The 21,107-nt window shown below is 39.7% G+C and overlaps 1 protein-coding gene across 1 annotated transcript; it reads left to right on the top strand.

Moving 5' to 3' along the window:
• Positions 1-10,717: 10,717 nt before the first annotated feature.
• Positions 10,718-18,952, top strand: meak7 (MTOR associated protein, eak-7 homolog). Its single transcript, XM_019264906.2, has 9 exons — positions 10,718-10,786; positions 11,306-11,484; positions 11,688-11,954; positions 12,095-12,239; positions 12,323-12,534; positions 15,279-15,465; positions 16,020-16,138; positions 16,793-16,972; positions 17,401-18,952. The coding sequence occupies exons 2-9, from the start codon at positions 11,329-11,331 to the stop codon at positions 17,527-17,529; spliced, it is 1,395 nt and encodes a 464-aa protein (XP_019120451.2). The 5' UTR covers positions 10,718-10,786; positions 11,306-11,328; the 3' UTR covers positions 17,530-18,952.
• The last annotated feature ends 2,155 nt before the right edge of the window (positions 18,953-21,107 follow it).

Here is a 21,107-nt window from a genome sequence, read left to right as displayed (position 1 = left end):
ATTAGTTTAAATCTACCACCTACAATACATGACACATTCACCATTTCATCATCATCATTACACACATTTGAAGGCACTGGGTCTACCAACACACACACACACACACACACACACACACACACACACACACACACATGCTTATTCAGCCAGTAATGAAATGTCCCTCCTGGCTACCGTAGGGCAGATGCACCTCGGCACCTCCCACTCCCGCGTTTCCAGTGGTGGTGTATTATCTGTGTGTGTGTGAAGGAGCGACAGGTTGTGGCTGAAAGGATTAAAAAAAAATAATAATAATAACAAAACACTGCTCTAAATGTGTGAACATGTATGTCTGCTCCAGTTTAGACAGCTCTATACATTATATTTCAATTATAATTATATTATAAATTACAACTCTGTCACCACTTATTCAATATTTGGTTTATCACAGCGTGTTCTCCGAGTTACCACTGTGCATCTGTGTGATGGTGTTTTTGCACTAATTAATCACTGCTGTACCTTGCTTATTGTGAAATTAATCATTAACATAGAGTGATGTCTTTTATGTTTAAAGCTGCTAGAACCAATATTTTTATATTGGATCAAATGATAATGTGTTATATTGCTCCCAGTCACAGACGCACAGATAATCACCAGCTTCACGTTCCTCTCAGCTCTTTTAGCCTCTTACGGCCCACAAATTTACAACCCTGTTTCCCAAAAAGTATTTCAGATGTGTAAAAGTGTTTGACTTGTACAGTTGAGGCCAAAAGGTTTGAGAATGTAATGTAATGTAAGGTCTGGAGAGTTTCCTGGCCATGGACCCAAAGTTTTGATGTTTTGTTCCCTGAACCACTTAGGTACCACTTTTGCCTTATGGGAAGGTGCTCCATCATGCTGGAAAAGGATTGTTTGTCACCAAACTGTTGGTGGATGATGGGGAGAAGTTGCTCTCAGAGCATGTTTTGGTACCATTCTTTATTCCTGGCTGTGTTCTGCAGCAAAATTGTGAGTGAGCCCACTCCCTTGGCTGAAAAGCAAACCCATGTTATGGAATTTTCTATCCTTAGGTTACACAAGGTCACATGTGGGCCTTGAGGTCCTCGGCAGTGTTAGTTGTTTGGCTTTGGTTGAGAACAGTAGGTGCCAGTCTTTCTCAACACTGTGATGGCCAGGGTCGAAGAGACCTATTGCTGCCTTCCTAGACATAATAGATAGCTTGCTGTTGACGTTCCAATCTGCGTAAACAGACATCTGTGTAACACCTCCATGGGTAAAGACATTCTCTTTGACTAATTCTGGGCGTGTAGTATTTGTGGTGTTATCTTGGGGTTTAAAGTCTATCCACCAGGATGAGTTCGGCAGAATGTGAGACCGACTCAGGCACTTATGATGTACTTTGAGAGTGTCTCTGACTCTCCAATCTCTGTACTTTTTGCCAAATGCCAGTCTGTCCCCGACGTTTTTCCTGGAGAGAAGTGGCTTCTTTGCTGCCCTTCTTGACACTAGGCTGTGCACTGGTAGTGCCCCGATCCTGCAGCTGAATTGAGTTTAGGAGACGGTCCTAGCACTTGCTGGATTTTCTTGGGCTCCCTAAAGCCTTCTTCCCAACAACTGAACCTCTTTCCTTGAAGTTCTTGATGATCCAGTAAATGGTTGTTTTAGGTGCAATCTTACTAGCAGCAATATCCTTGCCTGTGAAACCCTTTTTGTGCAAAGCTATGATGGCAGCATGTGTTTTCTTGCAAAGTATATGCAAATTGCCATCATAAAAACTGAGGCAGCAGATTTAGTCAGAATTAATATTTGTGTCATTCTTAAGAATTTTGGTTACGACTGTATACTGTATGTGTGTGTGATTTTCAGTACAGTGATTGTTGTCAATAAGTTTGGTTTCTTTAATATACTTGAGAGGAATAATAGATGTATACGCATAGTAATTCTGATGTCCCTGTCATTTATATTGTATTGAATCATTTGGTATCTTATTGTATTATATTGCATCCTATCTAATCACATCATATCTTGTATAGATGGTATTGATTAATATATATTGTACTGCATCATATTGTGTTATATATACATATGTATCTAATTATCACATCACATATCTTAATTGTTTTTGCGTCATAGGTATCATGTCATTTCATATCCATTTTTTTCGATGTATCATATTGTGTATAATATTTCTGTTTCTTGTTAATCACATCCCACTGACATCACAAATTGTACTGACATGCTTAATATATACTAGTATGCATATGTTTTGTACAATATGTCATATTTTTTAGCTCACTCTGTCAGAAGAGAACATTTTTACATTTGCCCATAACGTCAGGAGAATTGTTTCTGTACAAAGTGTCTTCTTGTGAGTGTCACATGTATGCATCACTCACCCATCTTCATGCCTCAAGGCAACACATATTTCTTTCACCTCTACATTTTATTACTGTACAAATCACAAAAAAATCCACTTTCTAACCCCCTTTTTTTATCGTTCTCTTTGGATTCATTACAATTACTAATACAGCACATCTTTTTAGTGCTGAAGATTCTACTTTAATTAAACTATAACTCCTTGCTCTGTATGAATCAGTGACAACCCATCAAATAGTTACTAATTAATGAATTCATTTATTCTTAATGTATCTCTGTAGCCACAGGGTTACGGTGAAAGGTCAACCGCCTCTGTGCAGAGACCTTTGTAATAAAGATTTGCGTGGTACATTGAATGCTCCTCTGAATGATTCCCAGACCAGTTTTAGTAGTATCACTGAAGAGAAGGGTCAACTGGACATGTGTCTGGGAATCAGACATTGATCTGGAAGCTGTGGCTACATCTGTTTGATTCATGATGTTAGGCCTGTTGTATTGTGAACCCACACAAATACCTGTATTAAACCATAAGTTCCACCTGCAGGACATACCATGTGACATTGTTTCTGATAGTGGTCCCCAGTTTGTGTCCCAGGTTTGGACGGTTTTTTGTCAAGCACAGGTGTATGGTCAGTCTCTGTTCTGGATTCCATCTTCAAACCAATGCTGAGAATTAATAGATCTCATCAGGATGTGAAGTTGGCCTTGCATTGTGTGGCAACATTGAACCCTGGAGTAGCCATCTTCTTTGAATCACACATGCACACAACTCCCTGACCTCTTTGCTACTGGGGTGTCACCTTTTGAGGCGTCTATGGGTTATCGACTTCTGCTCCCTTCACAGAAACGTGAGTTAGCTGTTCCCTCTGTGTATCATAATTTTCCAATGGTGCCAAAGCGTCTGGAGAAGCACCCAAGCAGCTCTTCTCCAAATCACCCACAACAACAAGCACACTATGGATCATCAGTGGACTTTTGCTGCTGATAAATTCAACTGCTGTCAAACTGAAGTTACCTGGTTCTATGAGGATTCACCATGCCCTCTATGTCTCCCACTTAAACTTGGGCCTGCAGTATATGATCGACTAGGATGGTCATTCACCTGAGGAGCGGCCCTGTGTGCCATGCTCATCCTATTTTGCTAATCATCCTATCCACCTACAATAGATCTTCCCAATTTACATCAACTGTCGCAGTTTTTAAACTTGGCTCATTCATGCAGAGGTTGCCAGATCATTTAGTTACCTATATGATACCCATAGTAGCTAAGCCATCATCAATTGCCAGATACTGTGTACAATAAACTCAATTTAACTGATTACATTTCGGTCTCTGTTGCATTTGGGTTCACCTGCTTTGTCACAGCTGCCTACTGTAACAGGTCTGTTACACAAGGTTGCACTTCACAGCAAAAGTCCCAGCTGAGGGAAGGATGCCATCACAGACCAGAGTAAGGTGTCTTGCTCTAATATCTGGGAAATGCACAGTTCCCTTTGTGACCGGCTTCATGTGGCATTTACATCAAAACCGCAAGAGAAAAAGGTTTTGGGTTAGGATCGTTTTGAATGCATGTCAGTGTGTTTGTCTTTACAGAAAAATCAATGAAAATGTAATGAGTTCATTCTCTTTGCATTTGAACAGAAAGTACAAGTGACAATTACATGTGGTAAGAAAACAATAACTTTTCTTAAAATGGATATGCAAGAACAATTTGAAGTCAGTTTCAGTCTGCAAATTTGTATATGTGGTGTGTGGCTCTTTTTATTCAAATGGTGGGTTTCAGTCAGTAAGTCAGTCTTTTACCATATGCGGATGCAATAGAGGAGGGGAAGTGGGCAAAGAGAATAAAACAGAAGAACAACTGAACAACATGTTGACAGCTAAATCAATATAGGTTAGTTAACACAGCTTAATTCAAAGTGATCAACATTAGCATACACAGTCACATAACAATGAAGCATGTGTATCGTCTGGTTCTGTCTGTACTTGCTTCAATAATGCAACAGAGAGAAGGAAATCGAAAGACTGATCGAAATTGTAACTGCTCTGGTTACTTGTTCTCACATATTCTAACTTTGTAATGTGAACCTCATCTTGAAAGTTTAGTCATTTGCCTTTAATGGTTTAATTTTTCACTTTTTCCAGATCTTCTCCATCACTTTCTAACACTGGTAAATATTGATGAGCTGCTTACCTTACAATCGTCATGACTTAAATGATAAAATGATTGGCAGTTACCCTTTTTACACTTTGTCCTATCATAAACTGCTGTCCAGTGTTTGGCTGATAAGAAGTGAAATTTATGGATTACTTTATGGATCTATGGTCACTAGTCAGCAAAAGTTACACGTCGCCAGTTTCTTAGGAGAAACCCAGTTTGTTAATATCACTCCTACAGTTTAGTATCAACCTATATGTGGGTCATATATCTATACGAATTCAAATAAGAGAATTATGTCCCACATATCAACCTAGGAGATATTCTTATAGTAAATGCACTCCAAAGAGCAGAGGTTTAGAAATTATTTTCTGGATATATGTGGTTCATCTCATGCTGCACACACTGATTTATCATCTTTACAAGCTGTTTGTTTACTTGACATGGGCAGATGGCTGCACATCACCTGCATTCAGCTGTGCCGACGCGGGTGCATCCACTGTCCCACAAGACTTAATTACAATGCAACACATCCAGCTCAGTGCACTCACAGAGTAAGTCTCATGCCAAAAAAGTTCGTGTTTTTCAGTTATGTACTGTTTCTACAAAAGTCCCCCTTCAGTTGCTCCTGTGTAGGCTACTACTGGTGAAAGGTGCCCACAATGAAATTACAGTTCTTCCTCATTCTACTGTGAATTATATATTGTTTGCATGTGAAAACCAGTTTGTGATAAAATGATGATGATGCCATCCGACCCAAACTCAGAACCCTATTTTACTTTAGATTTTCTGGAAGACCATATGAATATGTTGATAATTAACATTTCCATATCATATTATTCATGTTTGTTTTTTTAAATTATGTCATAAACATTCATTTCCCCCTTTTCCTTTAACTATAAATGTCAAATCTTAATAGTGCCTGCCCCTCCATCCTCCCCTCCTCCATCACACCCTGGACTCAACCTTTTCCAACTTCTCTCCCTTGGGAGGCACTACAGAACTCTGTACACCAAAACGACCAGATAACCAAACAGTTTCTTCCCACAGACCATCACTCTGATAAACAGTTAACACCAGACAGACACACAGTGTCAGGAACTGTCCCTGTGCAATAAATAACCCTGTGCATCAAACATGTGTGTAGTGCATACTGTAAACTACTTATTCTTGTTGTCTAAACTCAGTTTTGTTCTTTAAAACATGCATATATCACCACTCATATAAAATCTATGTATGGTGTGCCTATATACTGTCAAAGCAATCTGCCTCATGTACATTACGCATCCTTTGTATTTATTGTATTAAATAATTTGGTGTCTTATAGTGCTATTGATTCATATATATTGCACTGCATCATGTTGTATCATATATCATGTATATATGAAGCAATATGTGTCTAATTATCACATCACATAGCCTTATTGTTTTTGTGTCGTAACATAGGTATCATGTCATTTTATATCAGTTTCATGCAATTTATCATATTGTGTGTAATATTTGTGTTTCTTGTTAACATATCCCACTGTATTGTACTGTATTTATTTGTGTCAAATTGTACTTACATTTAAATTGCATAAATATTTAAATGAATATTAAAATTGTATCTTCAGTTATGATGTTAATAAGACACACAAAAAAAAATTGTGTGGGAAACCAGAGCACCTGGAGAAAAACCCACAAAACTTGATGTTATCTTAATCCTTCTTTTTCTGCCTGTGGGCTCATGACGATTGGACATCCCTGATCTATAACCTGACCAGAAAAGATGCCTAAAACAGATCAGACTCATCTTCAACTATGTTTTTCTGTAGTAACGTTTGCACCTAACACCATGAATCAGCAACAATCAACAAAAACCACAAGCTAGATAACTGGTATGTAAACCATTGTGTTTAGGACCACCCATCTTTCAGGGCCAGACTACAGCTTGTTGCCAGAGAGTGCAGGTAGAGGTGGACTGCAAGTCGGTTGGCTGGCCCTCCACCCACCAACCTCTGCCAGCAATCTGCAGGCCACCTCCAACTGCAGACTCTGGCAGCCAACTGTAGCCTGATCATCCACCTTCAGCCTCAGCCTACAACCTGCAGGCCACCTCCACCTGCAGATAGTGGTAGGTAGTTCTTACTTGTATAGGAAATGTAAGTGCAGACTTCACCTTCTGCTTGTGTCTGACTTGTCTGTCTCCCTCTCTGTTTTGTGTATTGCTGGGTGTGACCTCCAGTCTCCCTCTCACCACCTGCTGCTCATCATCCAGTCATCCCTGCTATATTAAAGACTGGTTCAACCATCCAGACTGTGCCATGTTATTCAGTGTCCTTTTGTGGTAATTACACAACGGCCAACCTTGTGTGTGCTCATTTTGTGAATCCTGTTTAACCTTGCTTTCCCTGTGCTTCAGGAAGTCCTGCCAGTCATCCATCCAGTTCAGTCCTATCTAAACACCTGCTCCTGAAGTTTTCTGCCACCACCAGCCTTGCACTGTTCTGGATCTCCATCCTTAAGATCTCATCCAGTCACCCTGCTTCTATTAATTTGGTTGAATAAACTGTTTAAATTTATTCTCTTCTGTGGTTGGTGTTTACAGTTTGGGTCCACTACTGTTCATTATGATTATCTGCATATATAGTGTCGTACTTTAATTAAAGCAAGGTGGAAATTAGCTGCTGGGCCTTGTTTCTCATCCTCTTTGTGCAGCATGTGCAGTATTACTGTGCTAGAATAATCCTCAGGTTTGCTGTGTGATAATGTGATTAAACACAAAAATAATTATTGAATATACATCATCTGAGCACACTGTCAATATCAATCTAAAACTTGACTTCTAACATAAGAACCCTGATAAGACAAGCCCTGAGGAGCAGATAAAACAGCACACATTAGGAGGTCTTCATCATGTTTGTTGATTTTGTGCCAAGAGCACAAGACAAATGCCACAGAGTAATCTAATGCAAGAATTGAAGCTCAGAGGTGAAAGTTGCTTTTGAAACTCTGCTTCAAAGCTTCAACAGTCATAGCACAAAAAATACACAGTGGAAGTGGAAAACCAAACTAAGAAAAAAAAAAAAGCAAGTCATCTGTAATGTTTCTCTGAATTCTCTGACGAGATAATAAAATTGCAGTAATTTAAACTGATTATTTGCCTGAGTGTGTATAGACAGTGCAGGTCAATTTGACTCAAAAGATAATGGAAGATTTTCTTTCAACACAATAGGAGGTTTACAAAATCACAGTAAGTGATGTGAGTTGTACCACCTTAACCAGACTGAAACAGACAACAGAAGGTGTTCATAAAGCTCAGTCTGTACACATCCACACAGTCCTGAGAAGAGGTCTAATTAGACAACAAGTGGAAGGAGCTTTGTGGGTAAACCACTAAATAAACCAAAGGCTCAAATATCAAACATACCTACAATTTTGGAATCCAGAAAAGGTTGAAGGGCTTTTAAAACCTCATCACGCCTACATTTAAGTGACAACAGACACCGCTTTGATGTATTTACACGACACATCATCTTCATCACTGCTTTTTTCTGTTCACTTTTCTTCAAAGAACCAGTTGTGTTTGGGTTAGTAGAGTTAAGAAAATGTTTGAACTTGGTTGGAGCAAACACCCCAGTTTGCCAGACAGACCAAATGAAACATCTCCACACAAACTGATTTCAGATTTCTGGAGCAGGATGACATTTTTTTGAACTGACATTTTAAGCACAAGGCATCTAACGGTTGACAGCTTGGATGGATTCATAGTTTCCTTTATATGTTCATAAAAAAATGCATCTTTAGTAAGTTATAACTCATCGTGGTATTATTGTGATTTATTTTTCAGCTCCACAATATTGTCAAAGTTTTATTCTGCAATATTTTGTCACTAGTGTCACGTCTAGTGAATATGTATCATGTAACTGTATCAGGTTGGTGTGTACAATGTACAAATGGTGTGGTGTGTTAAATTATTTCTGATGTGAACAAACTTTTTACCTTTTTTTTTTTATACCCCCACCTTGAACAACCTTGATGACGTCACATTTAAAAACTCAAACCCCCTATGCACGAGGACAGGTGTTGCCGGGTGCGGTGGCGCGTGCCTGTAATCCAAGCTACCGGGAGGCTGAGGCTGGAGGATCGTTTGAGCTCAGGAGCTCTGAGCTGCAGCGGACTATGTCGAGCAGGTGTCCGCACCAAGTTCGGTATCGATATGGTGCTCCTGGGGGAGCCCGGGACCACCAGGTCGTCTAAGGAGGGGTGCACCGGCCAAGGTCGGACACGGAGCAGGTCAAAGCCCCCGTGCCGCTCAGTAGTGGGATCGCGCCTGTGAATAGACGCTGTAGTGCAGCCTGAGTAACACAGCGGGACCCAGTCTTTTTACACTCTTTGTACTGTACAAACAAACAGCTGGGACAACACACACGGTCAATGACAAGCTCTGTCTACGTTCAAGAGCTTCTTCACTGCTTTGGATTTTCTTGAAATATGAAAAACCTCCAGAAAGCACTAGTGTGTGTTTGTCCTACAGCGCCTCCACCTGGAGGAGAGCAGCAATGAGCAGCAGCCACAGCAGTAAACCACTGTAACAGGTTTTTCTGTCACTGATTCAATGAACTTCATCCAGAGGAGAACTTTTTGAAAATGTCAATGTGTAAAAACGAATGATGTCTCACTGTCACACTGCTTTACTGGGAAGAAGAAGAAGATATACTTTATTAATCCCTCAATGGGGAAATTCTTTTTTCACTCTATTTTATTTTGACATGCATTTTAACCCAGACACACATGTGCAGTACAAGGTACAAGGGCATAGACATGCAAATGTGGAGAGAGATGGTGGAGTGATGGGCTGGGATCGGTGCCTTGCTCAAGGGCACCTTGGCAGTGCCCAGGAGGTGAACTGGCACCTCTCCAGCTACTAGTCCACCTTCCATATTTTTGGTCCATGTGGGACTTGAACCGGCAAGTTCCCAAGGCAAGGACTGTGGACTGAGCTATGGGACACTGGGACATTCCCTTTATGCAGTGCTGACATATGAATCCAACTTCTGACAGTCACCATTTTTCTTGATATTTTTTTTGTTTACCCAAAATAGAACAATTAAATGATTTCTGCGGGATTTTGTGTCTGTCCTGCTGTGTTACTTGTTCGATCTTCCCAAGTTTTCATCCCTGTATTAACATGATAGAAGCTGCGGAGGAGGAGAAATCATCTATAGGTGATTAGGCTGTAGTGAGTTAGTTGTAGTTAGTCTGTAATGAAGAATACTATTAATTTAACTGGGTTGAACAAGAGCAACACAAGTCTGCTACCTGTAACAGAAGCACGACAACTGGAATACACTGAGAGCAGCATGGTAAGTTCACTTCATCTGGAAGTGAAAAATAGAAGGTCACCATGATCTAAATATTGGAATAATCCTCCTCCTCAGTTATTTATTTATTCATCCTACTTTTAAGTTTGCAATGAATCTATTGATACCAAACATGTCATGTTATTGTACTGCAAGTTGTCTTTAACACGAGGTGTGTGACCCCTCACTGACTGCTTGTAATGTTTGCTTTGCCATCAGAGAAGTTCTAAAGTTAGCACCAAATTAAAAGTTTGTCTGACAGCAAGCATTGAAAATATTCTTAATATGGTGTACACCTAAACAGATAATTATTTTTCAGAGATGAGCCTTTTTACGTGCATAGCTCTACTTCTCTACTGTAGCTATAAGTACCTCATACAACCCCACTTCAAATCCCCACAACTACACCTTTAAAGGTGCCATGTGTAAGAATCTGCGGTATTCATTTCATGTTTAAATTTAGCTGTATGTTTACCTATATCCTGTATCACATGCACTTACTTATAATATACCACAACCCATGTAAACATACAACATGCATATTATATTACATTATATATAGTATCATATAGAAATCATATAAATATTATATTAAATTAAGTATATTTTAATATTTATATTATATTATTACTTTATATTATATTACTATTCTAGTAAGATTGTATTATATTCCTTTGAGATTATATTATATTATATTATATTATATTATATTATATTATATTATATAGACCCTGTGTGTAATAAACATATCGCTACTAAGCATCGGCCCATCGTCCCGCCTCCTGTCACGATAGACCAATCACAATGAAACAGCTGACCATTTGGGTCACTTGATTGGCTACTACAAGCGTCATTACTATAAATACCAGGAAGTGTACGGTTTGTTGTCACTGGATGCAGGATGTGAAGCGTAGCTGTCCTTCTTTGAAAGGTTAGCGACACACAGACACGTTTAGTTTGAACGCTGAAGCTTTGAGAACAGCATGCACGATCATACTCACCCAAACTATTTCATATAACAGGCTGGAGCTGTTATAACCTAAGAGAAATGAAGTAATGCTGTGCCCTGGTAGTTAGCATGAGCTAATCATCCGAGGTCCAAGATAAAAAGGTCGACATTTGTGGGCTAGGTGTCTCATTAAATATTGCTTTTAGATGTTTTATTGATTATTAGTAAGCACACACATTATATATGTATACATACGTTATATATGAATATATATATATCACGTACAAAGTGGCTCTAAAGACCTTTAACAAAACACAGGGCATAACAATTCATAAATGAATAATAACAATAATAATGATAATATCATTTTAATTTTATAAGTAGCTCTATGATATATGACTGTACTGCCAGCTGTTTTAGAGTGGCTTATTATTTTTCTTGTAGCTCGCTGTGTGTGCACATAATGACTATATGGTATATGTGTGTTCTGCCATATTACAGTATGTGTCTGAAAGCAGAGCACCATGGGTAACACAGAGAGCGTGCTGGTGCAGAAGCGGCTGGCCCGCTTTCGCCCCGAGGAGCGGCCTGTGGTCGAGGGGGTCTTCGACAGGCTCCAGGGCGGTGCTGGGGGCCCCTCAGCAGCAACAGGGAAGACTCTAACACTCCAGATGCTGCAGGTGTGATAATCTGATAAAGCGGCGAATAGACTTTAGAATAATTAGTTTCAATTTCACTCACACGTATAAGAGCTGTTTGACCTGTTTTGGTTAGTCTTTGCACTGCATGTTTACTCAGAGATGGATCTATCATCTGTCAGTACATTTGTCAGGGAAAGGTGTTTTCTGTGAGTGTGTTCACCTCTTCATTTCATCTCTCCAAGTGCTCAATGGGAAGCCTGGCACCTGACTCCATGGTGAAGAGGGTCTACCAGTGCATGTGTTGTATAGACCCTGGACAGGCAGCACCTGCAGCCACAGGGAAGCCCAGCACCACTGCTGCGTCCGGAGTAGGTCGAGAACAATTGGTCATCTTCCTAGCAGACACCCTGCGAGGTACTGCAGAAGAACGGGCTCCTCTCGTCATGGCCATGTCCCAGCGTGGAGCAGGGCCAGCAGCAACAGTTGTGACATGTGAGCAGGTAGCAGAGGTGAGTAGAGGGTAAATTAGACAGGAAATAATGTGTCAATTTCTGAGGTATTTCTCTTCCACTGCTTTATCTTTTGTCACAACTATCCTTTTGATTCTGCTTCCTTTAACCTTTTATGGCCCATTTGCTGTTCTACATAGTTCCTACAGGACCTGATTTCTGCTGTAGTTCAGATTCTGGTCCACAGAGGGCGTCTGCAGGGCTGGAAACCAGAGAGAATGGGTGATGACTCCCTGGGTGTCAAACTCCTGGCAGAGCAGTTGTGTTCTGAACTCAAACCCTCAGGTAAACAGGTGATATGAAGGTTTTTGAACGTATTAATAGTACTTAATAGTTAGGAATGTCCCTGTTGATGCTCATCTCCTAAGATCAGGGAGGTTGTGATGTTTCCTCTCTGGAGGACTGGATCTTCAGGGTCTCCCAGGTGTCCTTGTACCTAGAGATGCTGGTAGCTGAAGGCCTAAATGTGTCCCTGAGTGGCCGGCCGGCACCAACCCTGCTGCCCCCCTGCAGGGAGACGCCTTGGAAAGAGCTGAAGAGTCTGTTGGATCTTCCCACACTCATGTTTCTGGCACCACAGGTCAGAATACAAATTCATATGACATCATGTTAGTAGATTCAGACTGAACTTTGTTTACTCTTCCTTTGGTTGGACAGTGCAGGTAAAATTTAGGAAATTTAGACATTTGCTATAGTGCCACCATCATAACAACTGTGTCCCGTGTTTCGGCATATAGATGGAACGGACTGCTGTCCAAATTTTTCTGAAAGAAATAATGATAATGAATGGAAGATGATAAAAAGAACAATGACATTTAGACAGAAAAGTGAAAGGATTAAAAAAGTACCAGCAACACCATTGACTTCCGCTCCACGATGCTCAGTCGCCTAATAATAACACACTGCCTGACCCCATGACTGATATCAAAAGCATCAAATATACCACTGCCTTATATAAGCAGCATGGTTCCACAGGTACACCAATGCTCATTGTTACTGAGTAGATATTAAAGTTCTTCTCAAACTGTTTGATTCTTATCAAAGGGAGGGAGAACTTTTTGATTTATTCTAATCATTGACTCTCTGACTTTTAAAGCACATGTACAGTGCTTGTTGAAAAAAAACGAGGCTTAAGTTAAGTTTCTGTTTCAGAAACAAGTTGTGTTTCCTGTTTAATGTAAGAAAGAGACTTGTTGCTGCAACAGTTTTACCTATACTGGATTATGGGGACCTTTTGTACATGTGTGCCCCTGCTCAGGCATTGCATATGAGCGACACAGCTTACCATGCTTCTCTTAGATTCATCACTACAACTGTAAAGACTGGATTCACCACTGTGAGCTTTATGCTATGGTAGGAAGGCCTTGTTTAGGAACCCACAGACCCACCCACTGCCTTTTTTAAATAAATTTATTATAGATCTACTCACATTGTTTAAGCAATGTTCGCAGGAGTTCCTGCTAGCATCTCTGAGCTCCATCTCTGCTAGTTCACATTGAATGAAGAGATCGCCATAAAAGATCACGTGTCATTGCACATTGACCGTAATGTTATTGGTGGATACACATGTATGTTTTTTTTCTCCACTGTCTTCAGGAACTGCAAAAAGAGAGTTGTATATGTGAGAGGTTTTGTGCTCACAGGATGACAATGACAAATATACAAACCAAGATCTTTTATTCAAAGTACAAGCCGACGTTAGCAAATGAGCTGATGAGAGGTTGCCTGTCTCAGCTGTTTTCTCTTTGTGCTTAATCCACAAATGGTTTGTCATTGAACTGCTTGTTCTATGATACACAAGTTTAACGTTAGACAGATTGCACTGCACACTTTACATACAGGAGAACACCAGTTACGCGCCAATAGGAGAGTGGCCTAGCACTGGTATGACGGTGGACAGTGGTATGTGCCAGTGTAACATGAGGGACAGGCTCGGGCTTATAAACTGCATACAGCAGCAATATATCATAATAATCAGCACTATATAGCAGCATGAATGTGTACAGTATGTCATGTTCCACTGTCATATATGACAGTGGAACATGAGTGAAACGCTGTTAAAAATTGTCTTTAGCCAGTAGAGCAGCAGTCAGAATCAATACATGCCACTGAAGATGCCGTACCTTCAACCACATTTCCATCTCTGTGCTGCTTAATGTCTGTTCAGCCAAATGAAATATCATTTATGAATCTGAATTCTCCCTGGGATCGGAAACTATCTGCGTCATATAGATACCACGACTGTTGATTTGACCTATTTTCTTCTCATAACAGGAACTACCAGCACTGAGAGCTCTGGTAGTGGAATGTTATGAACTAGACATGCAGTAAATCAAGTGGCAAGAAGAGGAACAGATTTTTCCGTTATATTTTATATGTTCAGCAGCATTGTGATCAGTTCCACCTGCGTTATTGTTATCTAGTTCTATTGAAGGTTAATACAATTCATTAGACGTCACTGTGATGTCCACAGCGACATCATAAACCATTTGCTTTGCACATAATGAATGAAGCGGTAACATAAATGTTTCCATTACTTAAGAAAGTCATCAGTGCTACCATTATTATCACATTCTAAATGAGACTTACTGTACATGTGAAAACTATCATTTCAAAATTCACTGAACTATTAGTTTGCAACTTCCTGTCAAACAAATCAGCCATCATGGTTTTCTCATTTCCTTTAGCTTTGGTACATTTTTACAACAAGTTTAAACAGTTTCAGAATTTGTTTTCACACTTTTAAAAGGAACCACTTGTTACACTACACTACACTACACTACACTACACTACACTGTATTCCACAATAATGTCACAGACAAAGCATAGATTTCTTGTTTTTTGCTCATTTATTTCACATCTCTGTTTGAGTCATTTTTACTAACACCAGCTACAATAAGCCTGTCACTGTCAGGAAGCTTAGAGTCATTGGTACATGGTGTGAAGTTGTCATCCTGTAAGGGATTTTTATGTTGGGCAGGGCAGTGTATGCATCAAATGGACACAGTGATCAGGCTATGATGCTGCGTCTCAGGTTTCACTTGAGATTTTTGTCATATTTGGTTTTGCTTATATTTACTTGGATATGTGACTAACAACTGTAAATACCATCCTGTTATGGAAACTGTTACTTGTAACTGGAGAACTTTCACCTTTCTCATTTTTATGTATTTTCATGGCGTTTCAGTTACCTTAACTCTACTTTAAACTGAGTCGTCAGTCAGAATAGCTGAAAACACATGCAGGACTTTCAAAACTTTAACTGTATTACTATTCATAATTACATAACACTGTGATTGTGCAACTCTGTTATAATCTCCCCAGTTGCCAGACAGCTACAGTGCCCCCTGGAGACTTGTGTTTTCCACTCGACTGCACGGGGAGAGCTTCACCAGGATGGTGGCTGGCCTGACTAAGCGTGGGCCCACCCTGCTGCTTATCAGAGACACAAAGGGACATGTTTTTGGGGGCTTCGCCTCACACGCCTGGGAAATCAAACCACAGTTCCAAGGTGAGAGAAGAGACTAGCTCTGTCTAATCCCACAGCACTTTTATATTGTATGACTTATAGATTTAACATAACTTCTGTTTGAGGAATGCTGTCTTTAGTTTACCATCAGGAGAAACATTAGCCTACATGATTCACTCTTTCATGTTAGCAAGTGAACCAATAGTACAAAGTTTGTCTGAAATATAACTCAATAAAAAATATTTTAGTTTTAATTAATACAATTATACCACAGCTAACTAGCAACTAAAGTGAACTAATAAAAAGATATAAAGATCAATAACTTAGACCACACAGTGACAAAGCTTCATAGAACCCAGCCACACAGGACTGAAGTGTGTTGTCTCTGGTAAATAACAGGCTTGACTTTTAAATCTATAAGCTGTGGTAGAAACAGTACTTTCATGTTGGTATGAACCAGACCTCAGATCTAGTCTAATATTAAAGCAGAGATAAAAGGACACATTGAGGAAGTAATGCTACTTGTTTGAATAGTGTGGGCTGTCACTTGATTTTTGACTCAGATCTTTATAATTTGTATATTTGTCTGTGTGCAGGTGACTCCAGATGCTTCCTGTTCACTGTGTCCCCCAGCCTGAGAGTTTATACAGCAACAGGATACAACCAACACTTTATGTACCTCAACCAGAATCAGCAGACCATGCCCAACGGACTGGTGAGACCACACAAGTTCAGAACATTCGTTTTCAGTCGCTCGTGGCCTGTAATTATAACATGGAGGTTAAAATGAGAAAATGTCTACTGGCATTGAGGTTGTGTGGTATATTAGCCATTCAGAATGATTTAGAAGAGAAAACCATCACTGAACACTATGTAACAGTCAACCAGTGCCTCTAACCTATCATGTCATGACTGTACGAATATGATGTTTATTTACAGTTATGTATATGTATAAGTCAAAGTTGCCCCTTTGCCCGCCTCTGCACCAACCACAGTTAAAGCCACAAGCTTAGGTCAGAACCTTGATCCACTTTCTCTTTTCCTGTACTGAGATGTTATGTGTTAGTTCATCTCTGAAAATACAACCAAAGTTCAACGTAGTGCTGCAGTAATCACCTAAAAATGCTGCACTAGTCAATATTTATCATTAACGATGTATCCAATAAGTACATCTGATATAGAATTTTACGTAACAACTTTAATAACACAATCATTTGTAAAATTTTATGTTTTCATATTTTTTGCCCCTAAGTGGATTGCTTAAAAGATTTTTGTAGCATTTAGAAAATTCCAATAAAAAATAAAGTAAGTGCTTGTATTCATGCATTCTGTGTCTCTTGGTGTTGGTGTTATCTTTTCTGGCCTTCAGGGTATGGGCGGTCAGCACCACTATTTTGGTCTGTGGCTGGACAGTAATTTTGGTTGTGGTCATAGCCGTGCAAGACCCAAGTGCACCACCTATGGCAGCCCTCAGCTCTCTGGAGAGGAGGACTTCACTATCGACTCAGTGGAAGTGTGGGCAGTCGGAAAACCCCCAGAACCAGAAGAGGTGAGAGCACTTGTTCTTGTCTTTTTCTGCCTTCATTTGAAGCAGACAAAAGAGGCGCACAAGAAACTTCAGCTGTCCTACACTGCAGGCTCACAGCAGAGTAGGATACTCATAAACTCACAGGAGCTGGATGGGCATTTTCATGCCCTTCTTTGTGGTGTACGTTCAGACCATACAAGTTTGTCTTTTTCAAGTGTTACATGATGCTGCATTCCAGTCATCCTTGGGAACTGAATCCATATATAACAAATCCACTGCCATTTTTTTTCTCGATGCAGGCATGAACATCAGGCATGTGATTAACTGTATCAACTGGACCACAAATAGAGAACCTCATTTACATTTCAGTTCTTTTACATCGTACAGCTGTTTCCTTTTAGGATTAGAAGAATTAAACTCTTGGTATTTCTGTATGTTTTCTGTTTCAGGGCGAGGAGGGACAGGGTAAGAAGAGTATCCTGGATATGGATCCAGAGGTCCAAGCGATGATGGAGATGGCAGGGAAGACTCTGCACAGTCAGGGCCTCAGGGAACCAGAGGAAGACCAGGAGCAGTGAGGGGCAACAAGAAACTAAAACACTCTTACCTTACTGACGCTTCTGGCCCAACTACTGCTGAGACAAGTCGGGAGTTTATCACCTGATATAGCTGAATAACAAGACATGTCTCCAATATACACCGTGATATCAGATTTCTCTTTCCCTCATTCTTCTACTTAACACACCAACTGCTGCTTCTTTTAATGTCACGTGACACTAAAGTCATCTTGTCATGTCTACACCGATCAGATGTCAAACATAGTATTGGCTTGGGAAAGACATAATACAGGCTATACTACTACTACTACTGTATCTTAAAGCAGCTTAGTGCTTAAGCTGTCTGTAAAGTTGATCTGACTCATTCACACACAACTCAAAGACAACTTTCATCTTCAGTGTGAAAAAGACGGGAAGAGATGTGTCATGGGTGTGTTCACACTTAATTCTACCAAGCTACACTGTTTGGTTGACAGAAGAAAACTGTTTTTTAAGGAATATTTGAGAAATATCACAGAGCAGTCTATCAAAGAAGAGGCAGCAAAACCAGTCTCTTAACCAGCTGTAGCCTCAGTCGACCAGAATGCAATGCATCCACACGATCGCTTATGTGAATGTAATGTATGTGAAATATTAGGGGGAACGAAGCACACCGCACCATAAATAATTATTTATAATAGCAAATTGATACAGTGAATTATCCTCAGAGTTTGGGTTCAAAGTGTGATCGTGAATTGACACTTCCTAAGTCCTGCCCCTTTTTGCTCTGGGATCCAATCACAGTTGAGCAAGTCTCGGTCAGAACCTCATTAAACTTTCTCCTTTCCTGTACTCAGATATGCTACGTGGTACCTCTTCTATCTTGAGAATAAAACCAAGTTTTGAAGATGGCTATAAGATAAAAGCAACGCATATAGACTCACATCCTTAGTGAGCTAATGTTAGCAAAACGCCAGCTAACTCATTTACATGAATTGTTAGGGAGCTAGTTAGTAAGTGTTTTTGCAAATGTTAACGAACTTAAGATGTGACTGTTGCTTTTTTTTAAACCGTTTTCAAAATTCAGTTGTTTTGGGTATTGACACGCTTGACTGTGATAGGAGCATGGGGTGAAAAGGGGTGGGACTAAGGAAGGGTCAGTTCCTATGTGCTATGTTTTACTGCTACTGTACCATTCAGGTTAAGGAGACATGATCTGTCATGAACCTGTTAGTCATTTCCTCTAGATTTCAAAAGGTTTCCTCTCAGACAAAGCTTGAGAAAAGGAATTCCCTCACACCAGCTTAGTTTACTTGCTTAGTTTCGCTTTATTCCCAGATGTCTATGGGATCATGATTATGTTATTAGATCCCATAGACAGTCAACAACTGAGCCACGATATCCCCATATTGCTGTTCCACATAACTCAGACTACAACAAATAAATAAAAGTGATCTGTCCAAGGGCATTTATTTATTTCTGACTCTGGGAAAACCAGAAAACACACATTCAGGCTGTTCTATATGATCTGCATTTGATAACTAATGAAATATTTTCACTGATCCTCCCCTGAAACTGTCTGGTGCCCCTCTGGGGAGGCCTGCCTCCCTCTTTGTTCACCTTCTGAGCCATCATATTTATATGTGAATGCGTGACTAATGATAATATCCTTCGTACTGTAAGGGGTTTAACTGAGAAGTTTAGTTATTCAGGGAATTCCTCAAGAACATGAGGATACATCAATTGCTTGTTAAAATTCGAGATGTCCTACTGTAAATAATTCATCCCTCCTCAAACTGTAAGTTGTGGATGAGCTTCATAAATAGAGACAAAAACCTCTTCTCATACCTGCCTGGGAGCACCTCTGAATTTCTCATTTTTAAATTTTTAAATATCAGGCTCTATGACTTGTCCACTCACATCATGTCCCAGACATTTGATAAGAGGTTGTTATTGGACCATCAAGTCAAATTGATTAATTTGATTTGTTGGCAGTAATATGGGCATAATTATGCAGTTAGAAATGCCTCATAGATTATCGTGTTTGAAGTAAGTGGAGGACTTTCTTTGTGTGTGTGTGTGTGTGTGTGTATTATTGCAGTGTTGCTCGAATTAAATAAGAAGGCACCTGGTGGGTGCACCTACTTTCACTTGTGTTTCTCAGTTGATTGAACTTTGGTAATTAGCTCTGCTAGTGTGTGTTCATTTGATTTGGCTGTAAAATGTTGGCAGAAACATAAACGACAAGATCTCAAGAGCTCCACTTTGACGACTCTAATTGTACTAATACAAACACCTGCTCAGAGGCTGAAAGGCAACGCTGTATCCCCCCTCGTCTGTTCTGATATCATGCAAATGACTGAGGAAAGTTGCACATGCAAATCTGCTCTATAATCTTACAGCAATTCATACAGTGGCGTGAAGGACATGGCTCCATAAAAAATGTTTATGATTGTCTTCATATTTGTGTATGGAAATGATATTATTAAGCTATTCCAAGAAATGTGACCACCGTGCATACGGATGTGGATCTATGCTATGCTGCGTAATTCTCAACAACATTTCCTTGTTTCTCATTGCTGTGTTTATTTTCCTAATGCTGATTTGCACGCACGTTCATGCACATATTTCCATGGTTGTCATGACCGAGCTGTATTTTCCATTATTTTCAAAGGTCACGTGTGTTCAGTCCTCACTTTACTTTCATTCAGTGGTTCTTCCTTTTTTGAGGATTCATTTAAACTCTTTAAAACCCGTTCACAACCTTTTGACACGTCAGGACAGTTATAATATCGGATTCTAAATCAGTGGCTCCCAGCCACTTTTGTCTTTCTACCCTATAAAATGTATAACGTTCTACTTTGTTGTCTTATTTGAATAATTTTCATGAGTCCTGTTAACCACTGTCTTGTAAAGTTAACCACTGCTTTACAAGACAAATGCAGGGACACTTTCTCTGCTACTGATCTCCTTACCAGTATCCACTAACTGTTGTTATTTTTGTACTGAACACAACTGTCTGACAAATACAAAACAGACATTGGTGTGGTGTATTTAGGTACATTTGCTCCAATACTGTACGACTTTGAGGTACCTGTACTGTATTCACTATATTTCAGAGGGAAATATACTTTTTACCCCCCTCACTTAGAGTAAGACTGGACAGACAAGACGTAAAATATAGTTATTATGCATTGTTAAATAACCAAAACAGTGTGTAAAATAGGCTAAATGAGCAGCTACTAATATTACACTAATATAACACATATTAATATAAGTCATTCTGCAGCATTATAAATAACCTAAACTAAATACATTATTTGCACTTTTTCTGATTGACTTTTTGCACTTTTACTTGAGTGAGGTTTGAAAGCAAGATAATACAGTAGGCTGTGTTTGAACTGTGGAAGTACTACTCTTAAAGCCTATCTGATTACTTCTTTCACCACCGATTACAGATCAGAGTAAATACACACTCTTCCGCATTTTCCTTTCCATCTCACTTTTTAAATGTGTGCCGTGACAGTCTCCAGGGTTGAAGGATCAAATGGACAGTTAGTGTTTTTTCGCTTTGAGCAGCACCTGTCACACACATGTTGATGGACTGTGTTTATACTGAG

This window comes from Larimichthys crocea, chromosome XXI (genome assembly GCF_000972845.2).
Source record: "Larimichthys crocea isolate SSNF chromosome XXI, L_crocea_2.0, whole genome shotgun sequence".
NCBI classification, from domain to species: domain Eukaryota; kingdom Metazoa; phylum Chordata; class Actinopteri; family Sciaenidae; genus Larimichthys; species Larimichthys crocea.
This window is presented reverse-complemented; position numbering and strand designations above follow the sequence as displayed.